Source organism: Trichomycterus rosablanca, chromosome 2 (genome assembly GCF_030014385.1).
Source record: "Trichomycterus rosablanca isolate fTriRos1 chromosome 2, fTriRos1.hap1, whole genome shotgun sequence".
Classification (NCBI taxonomy): domain Eukaryota; kingdom Metazoa; phylum Chordata; class Actinopteri; order Siluriformes; family Trichomycteridae; genus Trichomycterus; species Trichomycterus rosablanca.
This window is the reverse complement of record NC_085989.1, coordinates 54,235,252-54,258,821: the sequence shown is the minus strand read 5'-3', so window position 1 is coordinate 54,258,821 and position 23,570 is coordinate 54,235,252. Positions and strand designations below refer to the sequence as shown.

Here is a 23,570-nt window from a genome sequence, read left to right as displayed (position 1 = left end):
TCTTTCCTCTCTTTCTTTCTGCTTTTCCCATTCATAATGCAATTGCTTTTCACACTGCTCTAAATTCCACTCTTCCTCCATAAAACAGATTTTCATTTCCCAGTACTTCTGCTGTTCATCTCGTCTTTTCTCATCTTCTCTCATTCTTCTTTCTGACTCTTGTAGTTGTGATACCTGAAGTTCCAGTAGTTCCTTCTCTTTGCTTTCCTCTGCATGTTTTATTTTCTCTTCTAAATCTTTTCTTCTCTTCTCTTCCTCTGTTGCTCTCTGTTTATACTCCTGCTGTAATTTCTTTAATGCTTCTTTTTCATTTCTTTTCAGCTCTTCTTTTTCTCTCTCAAACTTCTCTTTCTCTTCTTTCTTCTTCTGAATCCATTCTTGTTCTCTCCTTTTTCTTTCTTCTTCCTCCTGACCTCTTAGTTTCTGATCTTCTTCTCTTTGCTTCTCCCACTGTTTTCTGTTCTCCTCTCTTTCTTGATTTATTCGTTTTATCCACTCATTCATCTTTAAATCATCTTCTTCTTTTCTTTTCCTGAAATCTTTTTTGCATTATTTTTTCTCTTTCTGCCAGCTCTGTTTTTATTTGTTCCTCTCTCACTTTAAACTCTTCCTCTTTTCTTCTACTTTCTGCTTCTTGTTGTTCTTTTTGTTCCTGCATCATTTTCTTCATGTTCTCCATTTCAGCTTCATATTTTGCTTTTAGTTCTTCTTTCTCTCGCTTCAGCTGCTCCTCTTTCTCCTTCAGGATTCTCTCCTGGTTTTCCTTTATTTCTTTCTCCACCTGCTGGAACATCTCATTGGTGTAGCAGCTTCCTTTATTCACTCTCACAATAGAGTCAATTTTATCAAGGAGAGCACAAACCTGAGTGTTGCTGCTTCTGTCATTATTGTTAAAGACATGATACCTGTTACCAAGCTCATACAGAAGTTTTTTAATGTCTGACCCTTTCTGAATGTACTGTGCAACTGTTTGTTTTTTTAACTGATCACCACTACTAAAGAGCACCATGGTGTACATTCTAGATTTCTCACCAAAAGTTTCTTTAATCAAATTCACTGTCTCTCTTTCCTCTTGTGTGAAGCGTTGTCCTATTTTCAGTACCAGCAGGAACACATGAGGACCTGGTGCAGCCATGGAGATGCATTTGATGATCTCTTTTTTTATCTCTATATTAGAGACTTTTGTATCAAACAGTCCTGGAGTATCAATCACAGTAATCAGCCTCCCATTAAACTCACACGTCTCTTTTTGACAAAACGTAGTGACTGATTCATATGAACTGTCTTCAAAAAAGATTTCTTTTCCTACGATGGTGTTTCCTGTTGCACTTTTTCCAACTCCAGTCTTCCCCAGCAGCACAATGCGGAGAGTATCAGGACTGATTAATGGATCTGTATAAACAGAGGAAAGTTCATAAACTTTAAAAATATCAATTTAAAAATACAGTGAATTTGACATGAAACATTTGTAAAGTATTGACAAAGTTGCTTTTTATTGAACTTGAAGGTTAAATTTTACAAAATGTCTTATGCTTCTAGGGCGGGACAACCAGATTATGTGAGTGGGGTCTTCAAATGTTGTGTAAGGACCCTGCCTGGTAGATAGATAGGCGCCTGTGCAGAGTGCAAGGGTAAAAAAGGGTTCGATTAAGTGCAAAAGCAGGCGTGAACAGCAATATCTACACCTCAACTGCAAATCAGCAGCGGAAGACAGATTTACTATGCTAAATTGGGAAAAAAGCAAGAAAATGTATTAATAAAATAGAATCCGGGACCAACAGTCCAAAAAACCCTGTTGAGCAGCTGAGGAGTTACCGCACAAATGTCACTTAAAACTTTACTGTGCAAAAAAAAAAAGCCTTATGTGAATCATGTCCCGAAGCAGCGTCGACGTCTCTGGGCTCAGAGGCATCTAGGATGGACCATCACACAGTTGAAACATGTATTTTGGTCAGATGAATCAGCAATTCAGGTCTTTTTGGAAAGAATGGACGCTGTATACTCCAGACCAAAGACAAAGAGGACCATTCAGACTGTTATCAGCAACAAGTCCAAAAGCCAGGGTCTGTCATGGTGAGGGGCTGTGTCAGTGCCAGGGTATGTCATGGTATGGAGGCGTGTCAGTGCTCTTGGTAAAGGTCATTTACAGTGGGGTCAAAAAGTATTTAGTCAGCCACTGATTGTGCATTTTCATTTACATTTTCAGCATTTAGCAGACGCTCTTATCCAGAGCGACTTACAGAAGTGCTTCCATAGTGAACATTTCATTTCTCAAGTTTAGGTAAACAACAGTCGAAGAACACAAATCTGCTAAACCTGTTAGAACCAAAGTGCCTTTTTTTTTTTTTTTTTTTTTTTTTTTTTTGGAAATGGAAAAGAAAAGAACAAAATGTTAGTAAATAAGTACAAGTCAGCTTAAGTGCTTAATAAAAATGTGTGGTTTTTAATCGTTTTTTAAAGACAGCAAGAGACTCAGATGTTCGGACAGAGGAATTTCATTCCACCACTTGGGCGCTAGAAGAGAGAAAAGCCTTGATGCTTGTCTTCCTTTAGTCCTGGATGGAGGCTCAAGTCGAGCTAGACTAGAGGCTCGGAGGTTGCGTGGTACAGAGCGGGGTTTGATTAGACCACAAAGGTAGCTTGGGGCTGGTCCATTTTTGGCTTTGTAGGCGAGCATCAGTGTTTTTAAACTGAATGCGTGCAGCTACTGGAAGCCAGTGAAGAGAACGCAGCAGTGGGGTGATGTGGCAGTGTTTGGGTTGGTTAAAAACCAGACGGGCAGCTGCATTTTGAATGAGCTGCAAAGGGTTTAATAGTGGACATGGGAGCTCCAGCCAGAAGGGAGTTGCAGTAGTCCAACCGTGAGATTACAAGTGATTGCACCAGAATCTGGGTAGCTTCCCTGGAGAGAAATGGTCGAATCTTCCTGATGTTGTAGAGGAGGAACCGGCACGATCTTGTCATGTTGGCTATATGAGGAGAGAAGGTCAGCTGGTTATCCAGGACAACACCAAGACTTCTTACCTTATCAGATGGTCTGATCTGGGAGTCATCCAGAGAAATGACTAGGTCCTGGGTTGGAGACTGATCTCCAGGAATGAGCAACATCTCTGTCTTGCTGGGATTAAGTTTTAGATGATGAGCTGACATCCATTGTGAGATATCTCGCAGACATGCTGAGATGCGAGCTGAGACTTGTGTGTCTGAAGGAGGGAATGACAGAACGAGCTGAGTGTCATCTGCATAGGAGTGGTAGGAGAAGCCATGGGAGGCTATGACCTTACCCAGAGAGCGGGTGTAGCTAGAGAAAAGAAGTGGGCCAAGTACAGAGCCCTGAGGAACGCCGGTTGAGAGAGTGCATGGGGGAGATGTGGATCCCCTCCATGACACTTGGTAGGAGCGCCCTTCCAGGTAGGATGCCATCCATTGCCATGCTGAACCTGTTACTCTAAGGTTGGAGAGAGTGGTCAGGAGAATGCTGTGATTCACTGTGTCGAAGGCTGCAGAGAGGTCAAGAAGAATGAGGACCGATGACAGTTTGGCTGCTTTGGCTGCATGAAGCTTCTCCGTAACAGCTACAAGTGCTGATTCCGTAGAATGCGCTGCCTTGAAGCCCGACTGATACGGATCGTGGAGGTCATTCTGAGTAAGAAAGGCAGATAGTTGGTTATAGACAGCATGTTCAAGAATTTTGGATAGAAAAGAGAGGAGTGAGATTGGTCTGTAGTTGTTAATGTCTGTAGTGTCTAGTGTAGGTTTCTTAGGAAGGGGAATGACCTGAGCCTTCTTAAAAGCAGTAGGGACAACACCTGATGACAGGGAGTTGTTGATGATGGGTGTGATGAAGGGGATTAGGTCCTGTGAGATGTCTTTGAGGATGGTGGATGGTATAGGGTCAAGTGTGCATGTAGTGGGATTGCTGGATGAGAGGAGCTGTGTAACCTCATCCATGGTGAGTGGGGTGAAGCTGGTGAGTGTGTTGGTGGGTTGAGGGTCAGTTGAAAGTGGGTCAGTTGGAGAGAAGGATTGATTGATTTTGTCAATCTTGTCCTGAAAGAATGTTGCAAAGTCAGTAGCAGTGAGAGAGGCAGATGGGGGAGGAGGAGGAGGGTTCAGAAGAGAGGAAAAGATAGCAGGAAGCTTACGTGGGTCAGCAGCAGACTGCTCTAGCTTGGCTTTGTAGAAAGATGTTTTTGCAGCAGTCACGTTGGATGAGAACCTAGACAGCAGATCGTGGTAGGAGTGGAGATCAACGCCAAGCTTAGATTTCCTCCACTTTCTCTCAGCTGCCCTTAATTCTCTTCTGTTGCTGCGCAATGCATCTGAAAGCCAAGGAGCAGGGTGAGAAGGTTTTCCTCGTTTGAGGGTAAGAGGACAGAGCTGATGGATGAGGGATGTTGAAAGAGAAGAGAGTAGAGTATTAGTTGCGGAGTTGAGTGGAAGGGTAGCAAGCATGTCAGGGTTAGGTGGTGAAGTTCGGATGTTGGAGATCAACAGGGAGGAAGATAAAGAGTGAAGATTGGGGCGTTTTGTAAGGGTGAAAGTGTGGTTGGAGGTAGGAAGAGTTGGGAGACAGAGAGAGAAGGACACAAAGTGATGATCGGAGAGGTGCAGTGGGGTGACAGTGAGGTCCAGAACAGAAGCTGGACGGCTGAAGACCAGGTCCAGAAGATTGCCTCCTTTGTGTGTCGGAGGGCTGTGGTTAAAGAGGAGGTCAAAGGATGAAAGAAGAGGAAGAAGACAGGAGGACTGAAGTTTGTCTGTAGGGAGATTAAAGTCACCAAGAAGAGTCAGAGGAGTTCCATCTGAAGGGAAGAAACTCAGAAGAACATCCAGCTCTTCTATGAAGTCTCCCAATGATCCTGGTGGTCTGTAAATGACAATGATATGAAGAGTAATTGGAAAAGTAACAGTAATAGCATGGAATTCAAAGGATGAAATGTTAAGGTGAGAAACATTCACAGGAGTGAAGTGCCATTTCCTGGTCAAGAGCAAACCTGTACCACCACCCCTACCAGATCCTCTCGGTGTATGAGAGAAGGTGTAGGCAGAGGATAAGGCTGCTGGTGTTGCTGAGTTCTCGGTGGTGATCCATGTCCCAGTCAGTGCCAGGAAGTCAAGGCTGTGAGAGAGTGCAAAAGCTGAGATGAAGTCAGCTTTTTGGACGGCTGATTGACAGTTCCAGACCCCACCTACCACCACTGTTTGAGACTGTTGCAACAGTTGGGGGGCAGATGAGGTTGCTGGCGTTGCTGTTTCTGTAATGTGACTTCTGATGTCTACAGGGTCTGTGAGATATAAGCACAGGAATGTTTGAGTAGCACATGCTGAGAAAAGTTTGATAGATTAAACAATGCCAGAGACTGATAGTACTTACCCAAGTTAGTTCCAGACAGACATTAAAACCTAGTGATAGAGAAGACCTAGCGGAGATTTAATTTTATACTATATTAAATTTTATATTTTATATTATATTTATATTAAATTCTAGTTAAATTCTAGCAATGTTAATGATCAAAGATACAAAGATAGAGTCTAGAACAAGTTACAGCAAAGAATATACACTTTAACCAGAAGCTTACCTTACCCAGGAATACAAATGAACACCATAAAAGTTACAAGCAAGTTCTCCTACTTAGAAAGATGAGAGAGGTCTGTAATTTTCATCATAGGTACACTTCAACTATGAGAGAAAAAAAAAAAAAAAAAAAAAAAGGAAATCACATTGTAGGATTTTTAAAGAATTTATTTGTAAATTATGGTGGAAAATAAGTATTTGGTCAATAACAAAAGTTCAACTCAATACTTTGTAACATAACCTTTGTTGGCAATGACAGAGGTCAAACGTTTCCTGTAAGTCTTCACCAGGTTTGCACACACTGTAGCTGGTATTTTGGCCCATTCCTCCATGCAGATCTCCTCTAGAGCAGTGATGTTTTGGGGCTGTCGCTGGGCAACACGGACTTTCAACTCCCTCCACAAATTTTCTATGGGGTTGAGGTCTGGAGACTGGCTAGGCCACTCCAGGACCTTGAAATGCTTTTTACGAAGCCACTCCTTCGCTGCCCGAGCGGTGTGTTTGGGATCATTGTTATGCTGGAAGACCCAGCCATGTTCCATCTTCAATGCTCTCACTGATGGAAGGAGGTTTTGGCTTAAAATCTCACGATACATGGCCCCGTTCATTCTTCCCTTAACACGGATCAGTCGTCCTGTCCCCTTTGCAGAAAAACAGCCCCAAAGCATGATGTTTCCACCCCCATGCTTCACAGTAGGTATGGTGTTCTTGGGATGCAACTCAGCATTCTTCTTCCTCCAAACACGACGAGCTGAGTTTTTACCAAACAGTTTCATCTGACCACATGGTATTCTCCCAATCCTCTTCTGGATCATCCATTTGCTCTCTGGCAAACATTAGACGGGCCTGGACATGTACTGGCTTAAGCAGGGGGACACGCCTGGCACTGCAGGATTTGAGTCCCTCTCGGCGTAGTGTGTTACTGATGGTAGCCTTTGTTACTTTGGTCCCAGCTCTCTGCAGGTCATTCATCGGGTCCCTCCGTGTAGTTCTGGGATTTTTGCTCACCGTTCTCATGATCATTTTGACCCCACGGGATAAGATCTTGCGTGGGGTCCCAGATCAAGGGAGATTATCAATGGTCTTGTATGTCTTCCATTTTCTTACAATTGCTCCCACAGTTGATTTATTCACACCAACCTGCTTGCCTATTGTAGATTCACTCTTCCCAGCCTGGTGCAGGTCTACAATTTTCTTCCTGGTGTCCTTCGACAGCTCTTTGGTCTTGGCCATGGTTGACTGTTTAAGGCTGTGGACAGGTGTCTTTTATACAGATAACGAGGTCAAACAGGTGCCATTAATACAGGTAAAGAGTGGAGGACAGAAGAGCTTCTTAAAGAAGAAGTTACAGGTCTGTGAGAGCCAGAAATCTTGCTTGTTTGTGGGTGACCAAATAATTATTTTCCACCATAATTTACAAATAAATTCTTTAAAAATCCTACAATGTGATTTCCTGTATTTTCTTTTCTCAATTTGTCTCTCATAGTTGAGGTGTACCTATGATGAAAATTACAGACCTCTCTCATCTTTCTAAGTAGGAGAATCAGTGGCTGACTAAATACTTTTTGACCCCACTGTACTTTTTTGTGATGCAGCATTAATGCAGAAAAGTACATTGAGATCTTAGAGCAACATGTGCTGCCTTCAAGTCGTCTTTTCCAGGGACGTCCAGCATTTTTCAACAAGACGATGAAAAACCACTTGCAGCACACATTAGAAAGGCATGGTTGTGGAAGAAGAGGGTACGAATACTGGACTGGCCTGCCTGTAGTCCTGACCTGTCCCCAATAAAGAATTTTGAAAGGAAAAATGCAACAACGACGACCCCGTAAGACGGATTGGTTTGCAGGAAGAACAAGACAAAATAAAAGCTGAAACACTAAATCACTTGGTCTCCTTGGTGCCAAAACCTCTTTTAAGTGTGATGAAATGGAATGGCAACATTACAAAGTGGTAAATGCTTTACCGTCCCAACTTTTTTTGGAATGTGTTGCAGGCCTGAAATGCAGAAATGGATGTTTATTAATAAATGAAATGAAGTTGAGCAGATAAAAGTTGAAATATCTCAGGTGGATACTGTCTGACATCAAATAAAAGTCAAAGTCAATGTAAGAAACTCTGTGTTTTTACTTTTCAAGTTATATAAATCAGTTAAATAAAAGTTCAATTGATTGAACAAATGACAACATATTTATTGCATTTTTAGAAAAGCAATTCACTGAAATACTGATCTGACCTGTTTTGGAATACATTTCCTAAGCTTGAATCTTATACAAATGCATGAGAATTTAAAATTGTGGCATAAGACCATAAGACACATCCTCAATGCATGAGATTTGAAAGTGAAGGAGTGATTTTTCTCTAAAACTATAGTTATTTATGCTGCATAACTGCATTTAAATCACACTTTGTTAATGGCTTAGTACTGGTCCTTGTGTTTTTACTTCCAAGTTATCTCTGCTAGTGTGCTTGCAGTTTCTCCTAAAACACAAATTACTGATGATTATTATAAAAGAATAAATATTTACCTTGTGTTTGATTCCTGTTCATCTGCAGTTCAGTTATCTGTTGTTGTAGAGTTTCAATTTCTCTCTTGTACTCCAACTGTGTTTCAAACTGAGCTTCAAGATACATGGTCATTGTATAGTGACTACACTGATTCTCTGTAAGAAGCTTATTCACATATATAATCAACTCTAATGTGTCTGTTCTGGCACTGACGAATTTATATCGTCCTGCACAGGAATTTATTACAGCCTCATCCACTGTTTTCCTCTGGGATTGTTGATTAATAAGAAATATGGTGTAGTTGTTGATTCTGGAGCTGAAGTGTCTCTGGATCATTTCTATTTCTGCTTTATCTTCATTAGTTAATCTGCCCTCAGGAATAATGATGAAGAAAGCATGGACTCCAGGATCACAGTGTAAAACACTGTGGAGAGTCTCACACATCACTTCTTCTGAGAGCTGAGTGTTGTAGAGAGCTGGTATCTCCACCAGGGTGAGCTGGTATCCACACACTTCCCCCGTCCTCGTCATACACACTGATTTGGAATCTGATCTCTGCTCTCTCTGAGGCAGTATGAGCTCTGATACAGCAGCTTTCAGTGATTCATCACGTCCACACAGAACCAAGTTCAACACTGGTAATGAGGGCACTCCTTCTGGCACTGAAATAATAGAAGATAAGATTAAAAGAATTGTTGTCTCTGGCCACTTTTAAGAGTGACAGGTTTACACTAATACACAGCTAAAGATTTAAGAAATTAAGATGACTAAAAACTATTGTAGGTTCCTACCTACAATGTAGTCTATAGGCGGAAATAATAGCTGTTGCTCTAATGTTCCGCAAATGTTTAAATAAACATGCACTATGTTTGCAAAGCACCAAAGGAAGATTTTGTTTGTAAGTTTATTTGGATTTTAACATCATGTTTTTTACACTCTTTGGTTACATTCATGACAGGAACGGTAGCTAATCGATACACAAGGTTCATCAGTTCACAAGGTTATATCAAACACAGTCGTGGACAATTTTGTATCTCCAATTCACCTCACTTGCACGTCTTTGGACTGTGGGAGGAAACCGGAGGACCCAGAGTAAAACCACGCAGACACGGGGAGAACGTGCAAACTGCACACAATAAGGACCCGGACCGCCCCACCTGGGGATCGAATCCAGGACCTTCTTGCTGTGAGGTGACAGTGCTATCCACTTAGCCACCGTGCCGCCCTACCAAAGGAAGAAAGGTGTAACACAGAGCTCTAACCAAAGTTTGGATATTAAGTATGTTCAAATCACTTAAAAGAAAGAAGTTAAACAGAAGAACAAGACATATTTAAGATTTTGCCCCTCTTATGTAGTAAGCTGCCCACGGGAAATGATTTGGTTTAAGTTTGTTCCATACTGTGCAGTGTAACAATTATATGGAATTTTAAGCACTTATACAACATAAGTTTGTATATTAGGACTTTAACGTCATGTTTTACACTTTGGTTACATTCATGACAGGAACTGTAGTTACTCATTACACAAGATTCATCAGTTCACAAGGTTATATCTAACATAGTCGTGGACACTTTAACGTCATTCACCTCACTTGCACGTCTTTGGACTGTGGGAGGAAACCCGTGCGGACACGGGGAGAACATGCAAACTCCACACAGATAAGACCCGGACTGCCCCACCTGGGGATCGAACTCAGGACCTTCTTGCTGGCCACCATGCCGTGACCGCCCCACTTATATATAGCAACCTGTATGTTATGTGAGTACATGTAGTGTGTAAGTAAGCTATGATTTGTAAGTAAACAAGTTACGGTTACATTATAAGTTATACAGTCACGTGTATTTTCCTATGCTATCTGCTACATGCTACCAGTTGTATAGCTATAGGAGCATGAATTGTAAATGCAGGACACATACATGCATTTCGCTTATTGCAATTTATTACTTTATTAATTTTTTCTTTCTTTCTTTCTTTCAACCCAGTTCTCACGGGTTGGTGTGCAGAAAATTAAACCCTGTTTTTTAACCATGGCTTCGTGCCTCGTGTTTATTACTGGAGGGAGCTACAAATATGTATATAAAAGAGAGAACTAAAAGACTAATAGTCACTTATTAAAACATGTCACATACACCATTTACATGATTTCCAACATATGCTCATGGTCAAGAACAAGTTGACTCTGACCGTCTCTCTCTCTCTCCCTTTTTTTATGTACACTACTGTGTATTGTTGTTTATTATTGTTTATTACAGTAATGTTTATTCTATAATTTAAGATTTAAGGGAAAATATACTTGTATTTATAACAAAAAAATACAGCATTTAAGACATTAGAAAGATTGGGTAAGGGGGGGTTGGGAGGTCTGGCACGGATCAATTCTGTTGACATCATTTCTTATGGGAAAAAATAGATTTAACTTACAAACATTTTGACTTAAGAACAGTAAGTCAAGGGTCATAAGTCAAGATGTGATTATTTATGTTTAATCTGCTCAACTTCATTTCATTTATTAATAAACATCCATTCCTGCACTTGGCCTGTTCATACAAATAAATATGATTCGACCAAGGTGTCCATATACCCTTACCTAAATAGTTTACATAAAAGCGAACATCCTCTGAAAAAAGTACAATGGGGACAAGAGCCTTACAGAGCTCGAACTAACCATACAGATAAAGCTCCAGATGAAAGATCAGTGTTTGTAAAGCTGAGCAATTACTTCCACCAAAACACAACTGTCAACAATTACATTAAATAGTTTTATTTCCAAATAAACATCTAAAATGTGACTTATTGCTTTAACCATGGCAAAACGTGCATATATATTTATGTTAACCTCACAACCTCTTTTAACAAAACTCTTTATGTTAAATGGCTTCTTCTTACTTTTTTCTTTAGGACAGCTCACACTTTTCCTCTCTTCTACTTTTTCAGGTTTGTCATAATGTTGCAAAGTATAATCGGTATCCTCAAAAATCTCACATGTGAGGTGACTTTCATTTACTTTCAGCAATTTGTCAATCTCCTCAAATAGCCAACAAACTGAAGTCTTGTCAAATTTATGTAAGAATTTAAATGTGTGAAATCTCCCATTACATTCATCCAGAAACTTTTTAAAACTTGCAGATTTCTCTTCAGCCTCCCAGCCAGTACTGATCAATATAGAATAGTTTAGTGCTCGGTCATTGAAACAGTTCAGTAAGCGTTTCAGTTGTTTTTTGTCCTCCTCTGTAAAACTCTGAGGCTGCACCACGAGTAAGAAAGAATGAGGACCAGGAGCAGTAAGTGAAACACACTCTTTTAGTCTCTCAGATGACTGAGTGAGTTCAGTATTGTACAGATGAGGAGCATTGATGATGGTGATGTGTCTTTCATCCACCCATCCTCTGGCTCTCTCACTGTGCTGATCTACTGAATGTGGAGGAACTTCAGTCTCAAATGCAGCTCTACCCAGAATGAAGTTCCCGACACTGCTGGTCTCTGAGTGACTCTTTCCTAACAGAATCATCCTCAGTTCAGACACTGAAAATGAAGAAAAATATAAATGATCTATAAACATAAATTATTGCTGTGCCAGGTTTCATATAAGATATAAAACATCTAAAGAAAAGAAACATAGAATTATATATTATTTAGAGATTTAAATTACAGAAACAGAATGCTGGACCATGATAGACATTAACTATTCAATTGGTTTTATCATTAAAAATTATATATGTTTTAATTTGAACATTTATAGGACATACAGATTAACAAAGTGTCAATACTTACAGTGGGGTCAAAAAGTATTTAGTCAGCCACTGATTGTGCAGGTTCTCCTACTTAGAAAGATGAGAGAGGTCTGTAATTTTCATCATAGGTACACTTCAACTATGAGAGACAAAAAATCCAGGAAATCACATTGTAGGATTTTTAAAGAATTTATTTGTAAATTATGGTGGAAAATAAGTATTTGGTCAATAACAAACAAGCAAGATTTCTGGCTCTCACAGACCTGTAACTTCTTCTTTAGGAAGCTATTCTGTCCTCCACTCGTTACCTGTATTAATGGCACCTGTTTGACCTCGTTATCTGTATAAAAGACACCTGTCCACAAACTCAACCATGGCCAAGACCAAAGAGCTGTCGAAGGACACCAGGAAGAAAATTGTAGACCTGCACCAGGCTGGGAAGAGTGAATCTACAATAGGCAAGCAGGTTGGTGTGAATAAGTCAACTGTGGGAGCAATTGTAAGAAAATGGAAGACATACAAGACCATTGATAATCTCCCTTGGGGTCAAGATCGCATCCCGTGGGGTCAAAATGATCATGAGAACAGTGAGCAAAAATCCCAGAACTACACGGAGGGACCTGATGAATGACCTGCAGAGAGCTGGGACCAAAGTAACAAAGGCTACCATCAGTAACACACTACGCAGAGAGGGACTCAAATCCTGCAGTGCCAGGCGTGTCCCCCTGCTTAAGCCAGTACATGTCAAGGCCCATCTGAAGTTTGCCAGAGAGCATATGGATGATCCAGAAGAGGATTGGGAGAATATCATGTGGTCAGATGAAACCAAAATGGAACTTTTTGGTAAAAACTCAACTTGTCGTGTTTGAAGGAAGAAGAAGAACCCAAGAACACCATACCTACTGTGAAGCATGGGGGTGGAAACATCATGCTTTGGGGCTGTTTTTCTGCAAAGGGGACAGGACGACTGATTCGTGTTAAGGGAAGAATGAACGGGGCCATGTATCGTGAGATTTTAAGCCCAAACCTCCTTCCATCAGTGAGAGCATTGAAGATGGAACGTGGCTGGGTCTTCCAGCATGACAATGATCCCAAACACACCGCTAGGGCAACGAAGGAGTGGCTCCGTAAAAAGCATTTCAAGGTCCTGGAGTGGCCTAGCCAGTCTCCAGACCTCAACCCCATAGAAAATGTGTGGAGTCCGTGTTGCCCAGTGACAGCCCCAAAACATCACTGCTCTAGAGGAGATCTGCATGGAGGAATGGGCCAAAATAGCAGCTACAGTGTGTGCAAACCTGGTGAAGACTTACAGGAAACGTTTGACCTCTACCTCTGTCATTGCCAATAAAGGTTATGTTACAAAGTAATAAGTTGAACTTTTGTTATTGACCAAATACTTATTTTCCACCATAATTTACAAAAAAATTCTTTAAAAATCCTACAATGTGATTTCCTGGATTTTTTTCTCATTTTGTCTCTCATAGTTGAAGTGTACCTATGATGAAAATTACAGACCTCTCTCATCTTTCTAAGTAGGAGAACCTGCACAATCAGTAGCTGACTAAATACTTTTTGGCCCCACTGTAATTGTGTGGTAGACTTGATTCTGAATAGATATAACTACAACCCCAAATCAGAAAAAGTTGGGACAGTATGGAAAATGTAAATAATAAAAAAACACAGAGTTTCTTACATTAACTTTGACTTTTATTTGATGTCAGACAGGATGAACCTGAGATATTTCATCTTTTATCTGCTCAACTTCATTTCATTTATTAATAAACATCCATTCTTGCATTTTAGGCCTGCAACACATTCCGAAAAAAGTTGGGACAGTAAAGCATTTACTACTTTGTATTGTTGCTGTTTCTTTTCACCACTTAAAGTGATTTAGTGTTTCAGCTTTTATTTTGTCTCATTCTTCCTGCAAACACGTTTTAAGATGTGCAGCAGTAGGTCGTTGTTGTTCCTCCACACATTCTCTATTGGGGACAGGTCAGGACTGCAGGCAGGCCAGTCCAGTACCCGTACCCTCTTCTTCCACAACCACGCCTTTGTAATGTGTGCAGCAGGTGGTTTTGCATCATCTTGTTGAAAGATGCTGGACGTCCCTGGAGAAGATGACGTCTTGAAAGCAGCACATGTTGCTCTAAGATCTCAATGTACTTTACCAAAGGCACTGACACAGTCCTAAACCATGACAGACCCTGGCTTTTGGACTTGTTGCTGATAACAGTCTGGACGGTCCTTTTTGTCTTTGCTCTGGAGCACACGGTGTCCATTTTTTCCAAAAAAGACCTGGAATGCTGATTCATCTGACCACAATACACGTTTCCACTGTGTGATGGTCCATCCTAGATGCCTCTGAGCCCAGAGACGTGTGACAAAGTGTTAAGTATCATTTGTGCAGTAACTCTGTATTGTAGAGCTTGATAAAGGTTTGATAAACTAATCCCTCACCCATGTGGTTATATCAGCTAGTGTTGAGTGGAGGTTCTTGATGCCGTTCGAGGGATGGAAGATCACAGGCGTTCAGGTTGCACCCTTGGCTTTTACGCACTGAAATTCCTCCTGTAAGTCTTCACCAGGTTTGCACACACTGGAACTGGTATTTTGGCCCATTCCTCCATGCAGATCTCCTCTAGAGCAGTGATGTTTTGGGGCTGTCGCTGGGCAACACAGACTTTCAACTCCCAATTTGAAATGTGGACTCGTCAGACCACAGGACACTTTTCCACTTTGTGTCAGTCCATCTCAGATGAGCTCGGGCCCAGAGAAGCCGGCGGCATTTCTGGGTGTTGTTGATATATGGCTTTAGCTTTGCATGGTAGAGTTTTAACTTGCACTTGTAGATGGAGCGACGAACTGTGTTCACTGACGATGGTTTTCTGAAGTGTTCCTGAGCCCATGTGGTAATATCCATTACAGAATGATGTCGGTTTTTAATGCAGTGCCGCCTGAGGGATCGAAGGTCACAGGCATTCAATGTTGGTTTTCGGCCTTGCCGCTTACTTGCACAGATTTCTCCAGTTTCTCTGAATCTTTTGATGATATTATGGCCTGTAGATGATGAAATCCCTAAATTCCTTGCAATTGCACGTTAAGAAACGTTGTTCTTAAACTGTTGGACTATTTGCTCATGCAGTTGTTCACAAAATGGTGAACCTCGCCCCATCCTTGCTTGTGAACGACTGAGCCTTTCGGGGATGCTCCCTTTATACCCAATCATGACATTCACCTGTTTTCAATTAACCTGTTCACCTGTGGAATGTTCCAAACAGGTGTTTTTTTGAGCATTCCTCAACTGTCCCAGTCTTTTGTTGCCCCTGTCCCAACTGAATTTGTTGCAGGCATCAAATTCAAAATGAGTAAATATTTGCAAAAAACAATAAAGTTTATCTGTTTGAACATTAAATATCTTGTCTTTGTAGTGTATTCAATTGAATATGGGTTGAAAAGGATTTGCAAATCATCGTATTCTGTTTTTATTTATGTTTTACACAACGTCCCAACTTCATTGGAATTGGGGTTGTATATATAGAGTATATAGAGTATATATAAAGTAGATACATACACATACATACATAATAGGAAGTGGAAGAGATTCTGAAATCTCCGGTGGTACGCACGCTGAGACTGTAGCCTAGTTGTTTGTTTGTAGCCATTAGCTAAATAACTTTTTATATACGTATGTTTTAAACGTTAATCTTTTGCGCGTAGTTGATATAGAGTGTTATTTTGTCTATCGTAAAAAAGCGCTTGTTTCTACGCTTGTTTACCAACGTATATTTGTTTATGATATTACCTCAAAGGTGGACCAATATATCAGATGAACAATTTGTTTATGTAAATAATAAATGCTCGGAAACTACAAAAGTAAAGTGTGGTGTTCCACAGGGGTCGGTACTTGGACCGCTATTATTTACACTATATATGCTTCCACTAGGTGAAATTATTCATAAACATGGCATAAAATTTCACTGCTATGCAGATGACACACAGCTGTATATATCAGCCAAACCAAATGATACTGACACAATCAGTAAGATAGAAGATTGTGTAAACGACATAAAAAACTGGATGTCGTGTAATTTTCTTTTACTTAATTCAGATAAAACTGAGGTTTTACTTGTTGGCTCTAAAGCTGCAAGAGACAAGTTGTCTAACCTGGTGCTAAACCTAAACACGTTCTCTGTTACTCCCAGCCCAGATGTAAAAAACTTAGGTGTCACACTAGATTCAGATCTTTCCTTTGATACACACATTAATAATATTACTAGAGTTGCTTTCTATCATTTGCGTAATATCTCTAAAATAAGAAATATACTATCTGTTAATGACGCTGAAAAACTGATCCATGCTTTTATAACTTCTCGATTAGATTATTGTAATGCTCTTCTAACTGGATGCTCTGGTAGATCCATAAACAAACTCCAGTTAGTTCAAAATGCAGCAGCTCGAGTGCTAACTAGAACTAAAAAATTTGATCATATTAGTCCTGTTCTATCATCTCTACACTGGCTGCCAGTTAAATTCCGCATCGATTACAAAACACTTTTACTAACCTATAAAGCGCTACATGGTCTGGCTCCACAGTATCTGAGTGAGCTTATTAATCACTACAACCCAGCGCGTCCACTTCGTTCACAAGATGCAGGGTTACTTATAGTTCCTAAAATTAAAAAGACCACAGCTGGTGGAAGAGCATTTTCTTACAAAGCTCCACAACTTTGGAATAATCTTCCTGCCTCTGTTCGGGATTCGGACACAGTCTCAATGTTTAAGTCTAGACTGAAAACATATTTATTTTCTCAGGCTTTTGATTAATATAGACAAAGGAGCAGAGCTTGGGGGTTCTTGGTCATAGAAACTTGTGGTGATCAGGGATGTTGGGTTGCTGTCATTCTGCCTCTCTTATCCGATCACTCAGGTTTGATGACGGTGGGGAGATGGGCGCTGATGTCCTGTGAAAGCCTTCATGAGCTTGTTACCTGCTCGCTCTCCCTTTTAGTTATGCTGTAATAATTAGGGCTGCCGGAGTCTAAAACTCTCTGTAAAACTGTTTTACTCAACTAGCATTGTACATTATTAACTACATTCTCTGTTGTTTTACTCCAAAGGCATTCTGATGGAAACCTGTTTACCCGCCGAGGTTAAGGATTAAAGTCGAGACTGCCGTGACAACTATGCTGCTCGTGCCGGATGTGACGGGTCTGGAGTAATTGCACCAAGAATGACAAGAAATCACTACAGACTTTATTATTACCAGTTATAACTTTTAGATCATTTAATTCTGTGTTTGTATGCTCTGTGTAAATCGTGTATTTATTTAAAGTATCCTCCAGGCCACCCAAGAAGGATGGGCCCTGCTGAGTCTGGTTCCTCTCAAGGTTTCTTCCTGTAATTTTCAGGGAGTTTTTCCTTGCCACAGTCGCCCTCGGCTTGCTCAACAGGGATTTTTGTATCTATTGGTCCTGGATTTTGTAAAGTTGCTTTGAGACAATGTCTATTGTAAAAAGCGCTATATAAATAAAGTTGACTTGACTTGATACATAACTAGAATGGCATTTTATAATGAAAGTGCATGTGAGTGCTGAAATCTAAATACAACATGATTTACAGTCCCCTCCAAAAGTATTGGAACAGTGAGGCCAAACCCTTTATTTTTGCTGTAGACAGCAAACATTTGGGTTTGACATTAAAAGATGAATATGAGACAAAAGATCAACATTTCAGCTTTTATTTCCAGGTATTTACATCTGGATCTGATACACAGTTCAGAAGATAGCACCTTTTGTCTGAACCCACCCATTTTTCTTGTGAGCAAAAGTATTGGAACAGATCAACTTAAAACAGATTAAAGTGTTGGTGTTGGGGTTACTCCCTTCAGTCTCCTCTTTAGCAAGTAAAATGCATGCTCTATAGGGTTTAAGTCTAGAGATTAACTAGCCCAGTCCAAAACCTTCCACTTCTTGCCCCTGATGAACTCCTTTGTAGTTTTGGCAGTGTGTTTTGGGTCATTATCTTGCTGCATGATTGTTACGTTCCTCTAAAAGATGTTATTACTAGGGTAAGGAGGAGGTAACCATATGATTGTGTGTTTAAGAAAAAGTAAATAAATAAATAAAGAGAGATCACGACGGTGATTGTCAGCAGTAAGTGTTCGAGTTTTACTTAGAAAGTGAATAACATAAGTGAGTTTTTACAGGTTTACACAAAGTCAAATATTTAAACAATCCAATTTCGCTGCTGCATACAAATATAGAACTAAAATTCAAAAACAACATTTTAGACTCAAAAGTAAAGGTGGACTATAGACTGTGCCAAAAGAAAGAAAAGAACAAAACAACTAAACTGCCTAACCAAAACTTACTCAAAAATACATAAGTGGCACCAGCCTGTAACCTAGTGTTTCTAAACAATTCATATATTACTACAAGCGGTTTGAATAAATAGTAATCGGCAGGAGCACGCTGAGAATATAACTTATCTACATTACTACAAGCGGTTTGAATAAATAGTAATCGGCAGGAGCACGCTGAGAATATAACTTATCTACATTACTACAAGCGGTTTGAATAAATAGTAATCGGCAGGAGCACGCTGAGAATATAACTTATCTACATTACTACAAGTGGTTTGCGGTCTAAACAATTCAGCAGTTTCCCAAACACAGTCTCAGCCTAACTGTAGTGCTCCTCCTCAGCTCCGTCTCCATTGGTGCCTTTATGTTCGAAGACCCGCCTCCAAAGACAACACAGGAAACGCGGATTGGCTACGGAGTAATAGCGGCGTTCTTTTCATAGGCTCCATTCTGCACCTAGTGAAGTTAGGTAGAAGCAAAAGAAAAGGAAAGAAAAACATACGTGCAGCACTTGCACGTAACACGCCCCTCCAAAAGAGAGAGCAAAGTTAGTTTGCGATGCTGATAAAAAAAATTACATCACAACATGGCTATACACGTGAAAGGGTATCAGCAATAACATTATGTACACCTTTCTTATGTTTAATTTCCAGCACATAGTCCTGTATCAAAAGAGCCCATCTCATTAACCTTTGATTTTGATTATACATACGTGATAAGAATACCAAAGGATTATGATCAGTGTAAACAACAACAGGTACAGAACTTGAACCAACATATACATCAAAGTGCTGAAGGGCAAGCAATAAAGCTAAAGCCTCTTTTTCAATAGTTGAATAATTCAACTGGTGTTTACTAAACTTTCGGGAGAAATAACACACCGGATGTGCTACACCATTTCTGTCCTCCTGCAAAAGCACCGCACCGGCACCGACAGCACTGGCATCGACCTCCAGCTGAAAAGGCTTACTAAAATCTGGGGCCGCAAGAACAGGGGTCTCAATTAAGAGTACTTTGACACTTTGAAAAGCATGGTCACACTCAGGAGACCACTTAAAAGGTACAGAGGGGCTAAGTAGCTTTGTGAGAGGCTCCACCACAGATGAAAAATTCCTACAAAACGCTCTATAATAGCCTGCCATACCCAAAAATCTACGAAGCTCACGCCTAGTGCGTGGAATAGAAAACTCCCTAATTGCCTCTACCTTGGCCTCTAAAGAACGTACCTGACCTCCACCGACTTGTTTCCCCAAATACGTAACCGTAGCTTTAGCAAATTCACATTTAGCTAAGTTAAGAGTAAGAGAAGCCTTGGTTAAACGTTCAAAAAGGGTTTGTAGTGTTTGTATGTGACTACTCCAATCAGATGAATAAACAACAAGATCATCTAGATATGCAGAGCAATTTGGTACATTACCAACTACAATATTAATAAGTCGCTGAAACGTAGCAGGAGCGTTTTTTAGACCAAATGGTAAGACGGTGTACTGCAGGAAGTTGTCTGGAGTTACAAAAGCTGACATATTAGAAGCTTCAGGGGTCAATGGAACTTGCCAGTACCCTTTTAATAAATCTAACTTACTCACATAACGTGCTGCACCTACATTGTCAACACAATCATCCATGCGGGGAAGAGGATAAGAGTCAGACAGAGTAATACTGTTCAATTTTCTATAGTCAGTACATAATCTAAACGTTCCATCAGGTTTGGGGACTAGTAGACAAGGTGAACTCCAAGGACTAATACTGGGCTTAGCAAATCCATGTTCTAAAAGATATTCTACTTCCTTTTTCATTATGTTTCTCTTAGCAGCATTTACACGATAAGGATGTTGTTTGATTGGGAAACTAGAGGTTACCTTAATATCATGTTGCAATACAGGAGTTTGAGAAGGAACATCACCAAATAGGGAAGGAAAGTCATGAACCAGCTTGACCAAGTCATTTTGCTTTCCCACCGACAAATGACCTAGACTAGTGGTAAACACAGATAAAGCTTGAGAGTTAGTCAGTCTAGCACAAGAAAGAACAGGTTCACGGAAACTCAAACCATCATTAAGATTAGTAGCCACATCAAGCTGAGTACTTACAATAGCTACTGGAAACATACTGGATTCTGCCTTTTCAACTGGGGTGCTCCTAGAACAATAAGCTTTCAACATGTTAATATGACATACTCTAGTGCTTTTCTTACGCTCTGGAGTGCTGATAACATAATCTGTATCACTGATTTTCCTTTTCACCACATACGGACCAGAGAATTTAATAGAGAGGGAAGAACCAAGAGTTGGCAGCAAGGCTAAAACTTGATCACCAGGAGTGAACGAGCGTACAACAGCTTTCTTGTCAAAAGTTTTCTTCATATTTTCTTGGGCTAATTTTAAGTTATCTTTAGCAAGTTCCCACACTTTATGTAGTCTCTCTCTGAACTTGCTGACATAATCTAGCACAGGTACAGGATCTTTCTTACTTGTGGCCAAAAAGGACTCTTTGAGAAGTCTCAAAGGACCACGGACAGTATGACCAAAGACTAATTCAGCTGGACTAAAAGAAAGTGATTCCTGCACAGCTTCACGGGCGGCAAACAAAACAAGAGGAACCCCCTCATCCCATGTCCTACCCGTGTCCAAACAGAAACGACGCAGCATAGATTTTAAAGATTGGTGGAACCTTTCGAGAGCACCCTGGGACTCTGGATGATAAGGACTAGAAACTACATGTTTAATTTCCAAAATTCGCATAACCTGAGCAAAGACTTTTGACAGGAAATTGGTACCCTGATCAGTTTGGATTATTTTAGGTAATCCAAAAATAGAAAAGAATTTCACTAAAGCGTTAACTATAACTGGGGCTGTAATTTTGCGCAAAGGTACAGCCTCAGGAAAGCGTGTGGCGGTACACATGACAGTAAGCAAAAACTGATTACCTGTTTTACTTTTCGGTAAGGGTCCCACACAGTCAACAAGGATTTTCTCAAATGGTTCACCCATCACTGGAATCGGACACAGGGGGGCTAGTGGAACAGTTTGGTTAGGTTTACCCGTGAGCTGACATACATGACATGAACGACAATATTTTGCAACATCTGTTTTCATTCCTGGCCAGAAAAAATATTTAAGAATACGATTATATGTCTTTGTGACACCTAAATGACCAGCCCAGGGACTATCGTGAGCTAAAGATAAAACTTGTGTTTTATAAATGGTGGGAATTACAATTTGATAAACCTCATCTAGATCTTTACGAGACTTCCACTTACGGACCAATACGTCATTGTCAATGAGATATGTAACTGCTTTATCAGGAACTTCTGTCTGCTTAACCAAGTTAAAACATTTGTTTAAAGCGGTGTCTGCTTTTTGAGCCTCTACCAGTTTATTATGGTCAACAGACAACTCCATGTGCGTTTCAGTGGAATTACACTCACCCTTCTCACTTTCTTCATTTAACTTGAGAACACCTTCAGGACATAAAACAGACCATTTATCATCAGATAAAAATGTTTCTCCCAAATCCACAACCTTTCCCAGTTTGTGAGACTGAGCGCGGGTGAGCACACAGGCAGGATAAATGTCAACCCCACCAGCTCCAGATGCATTACTGGTAATCTGTGGAGTGTTCAGAACTTCTAAAATGGGTAAAACTTTTCCACCTGCCAAGTCATTTCCTAAAATGAAGTCAATACCCTTTACAGGCAAAGCAGAACATACAGCAACTTTAAACATACCAGCACACAGATCAGTGCTCAACTTTACAAAATGTAATGGTTCCCTAATATAACTCATGTCAAGCCCCTGACACACAGCAAATGAACCGCAAAAGGTCTTGGCAGAAAATGGCAGAACATCAGCCAAGATAAAAGATTGTGCAGCGCCAGTATCTCTTAAGATTCTAATGGTCCTAACATCAGTGTCCCCTTCCAAACTAACATTGCCCTTTAAAATAAAAGGCTGATAACACAAGTTTATATCAGAATTATCAAGTACGCCTTCAGAAGACAAGGAACCAGCAAGTGCAACAGTTTTTGTCTGACTGGAACTTACACTCTGTTTATTCTGTCTCTCCTGTTTATTTTTCAAAGCCAAACAATTTACCGCAACGTGTCCTGGCTTGTGACAATAATAACACACTCTAACATCACTACGCAAAGGTGATGGACCAACTTGTTTTGACTGATTTTCAGAGGTTTGTGTTGGTTTAACTGTTTTAAAAGACTGCTTATGTGTCAACACAAATTCATCTGCTAAAATGGCGGCTTGTGGTGCCGTATTAACAGCACGTTCATTTAGGTACATCACAACCCGTTCAGGCATACAATTTTTTAATTCCTCCAAAAGAATCAGCTGCCTTAATGATTCAAAATCACTGACTTTGCTTGCAAAACACCATTTATCAAACATTGTTCCCTTTTCCCTTGCGAACTCCACAAATGTCTGGGTGGCGTTTTTCTTATAATTTCTAAAGTTTTGCCGATATGCCTCTGGAACACGCTCATATGCACGCAATACTGCTGCTTTTACAATATCATACTGTGAACTATCATTAAGAGACAGAGAAGAACATACTTCCTGTGCTTTACCCTGTAATTTACATTGTAACAATAAAGCCCACACATCTTTAGGCCAATGTAAGGTGGTAGCAAGTCTTTCAAAAACAGTAAAATAAGTGTCCACTTCAGTTTCTCTAAACAAAGGTACTAAAGAAATATACTTGGCTAGGTCAAATGGGGTGGTATGCGACTCAGACTCAGTAGACACAGAAGGCGCCACAGACTGGGTTTGTGTATCAACAAAAGGAGTAGCATGTGCGATGTTGGAACTGAGGCAAGCTCCCTTGACTTCAGCTCCAGCTCACGCAATTTAATTTCCCTCTCATTATCTAGCTCCATTTTGCGTACAGCCAGTTTAAAATCATACTCACATTTTCGAGCTTCAGCCTTTTCCTGAGCTTCTAACTGGAGACGTGCCAACCGCACTTTAACTCGACTCTCCATAGAACTCATGGATGAGTGAGAAGTAGTGGGAGATAACGGTTCATACCGAGGTAGAGTAGCTCTTACCTTAGACTCAGAAACCGTTCCCATTCTCTCTGGTGTGCGTGGCTGTTCAGAGACCCCCGGTGCCTCCAACTCCTGGACCGTCTCCAGCCCAGTAGAAGCTTCCCCATCAGGAGATAAGGTTTGCTCAGACAACATACTTCCCGTCGTAGTGTCTACCACAGGATCTGCAGTCAGCACCCCGACCTCCATCAGACGATCTGTAACTAACTTACGAATATCAGATTTTAACAACGCCCTTGATATAGGGAAACTGAAGTGACCAGCAATTTTAATTAATTCATCCTTTTTACAGCAAAGCAGTGCATCAAGACTGGGGCTAGCTAGAAAAT

General features: G+C 40.5%; 2 protein-coding genes across 2 annotated transcripts in view; both read right to left on the bottom strand.

The window, feature by feature from the left end:
- LOC134335501 (GTPase IMAP family member 4-like) lies at positions 1-8,207 on the bottom strand. Its single transcript, XM_063018044.1, has 2 exons — positions 8,107-8,207; positions 1-1,392 (listed from the first exon to the last, which is right to left on the bottom strand). The coding sequence occupies exons 1-2, from the start codon at positions 8,126-8,128 to the stop codon at positions 512-514; spliced, it is 903 nt and encodes a 300-aa protein (XP_062874114.1). The 5' UTR covers positions 8,129-8,207; the 3' UTR covers positions 1-511.
- A 7-nt stretch (positions 8,208-8,214) lies between these two features.
- Positions 8,215-23,570, bottom strand: part of LOC134302228 (hyaluronan mediated motility receptor-like) — a 33,836-nt gene continuing 18,480 nt past the window's right edge. The window contains exons 3-5 of the mRNA XM_062987267.1: positions 10,974-11,609; positions 8,333-8,748; positions 8,215-8,241 (exon numbers count right to left, since the gene is read on the bottom strand). Of these exons, the coding sequence (XP_062843337.1) occupies positions 8,215-8,241; positions 8,333-8,748; positions 10,974-11,609 (1,079 nt within the window). The remainder of the gene's footprint in view (positions 8,242-8,332; positions 8,749-10,973; positions 11,610-23,570) is intronic.

Coding starts and splice junctions, on each gene's coding strand:
- LOC134335501 (XM_063018044.1), bottom strand. CDS start 8,128: ATGAACAGGAATCAAACACAAG. Junction 1,393..8,106: donor GAACAGGAATCAAACACAAG/GTAAATATTTAT, acceptor CTGTTTATACAG/ATCCATTAATCAGTCCTGAT.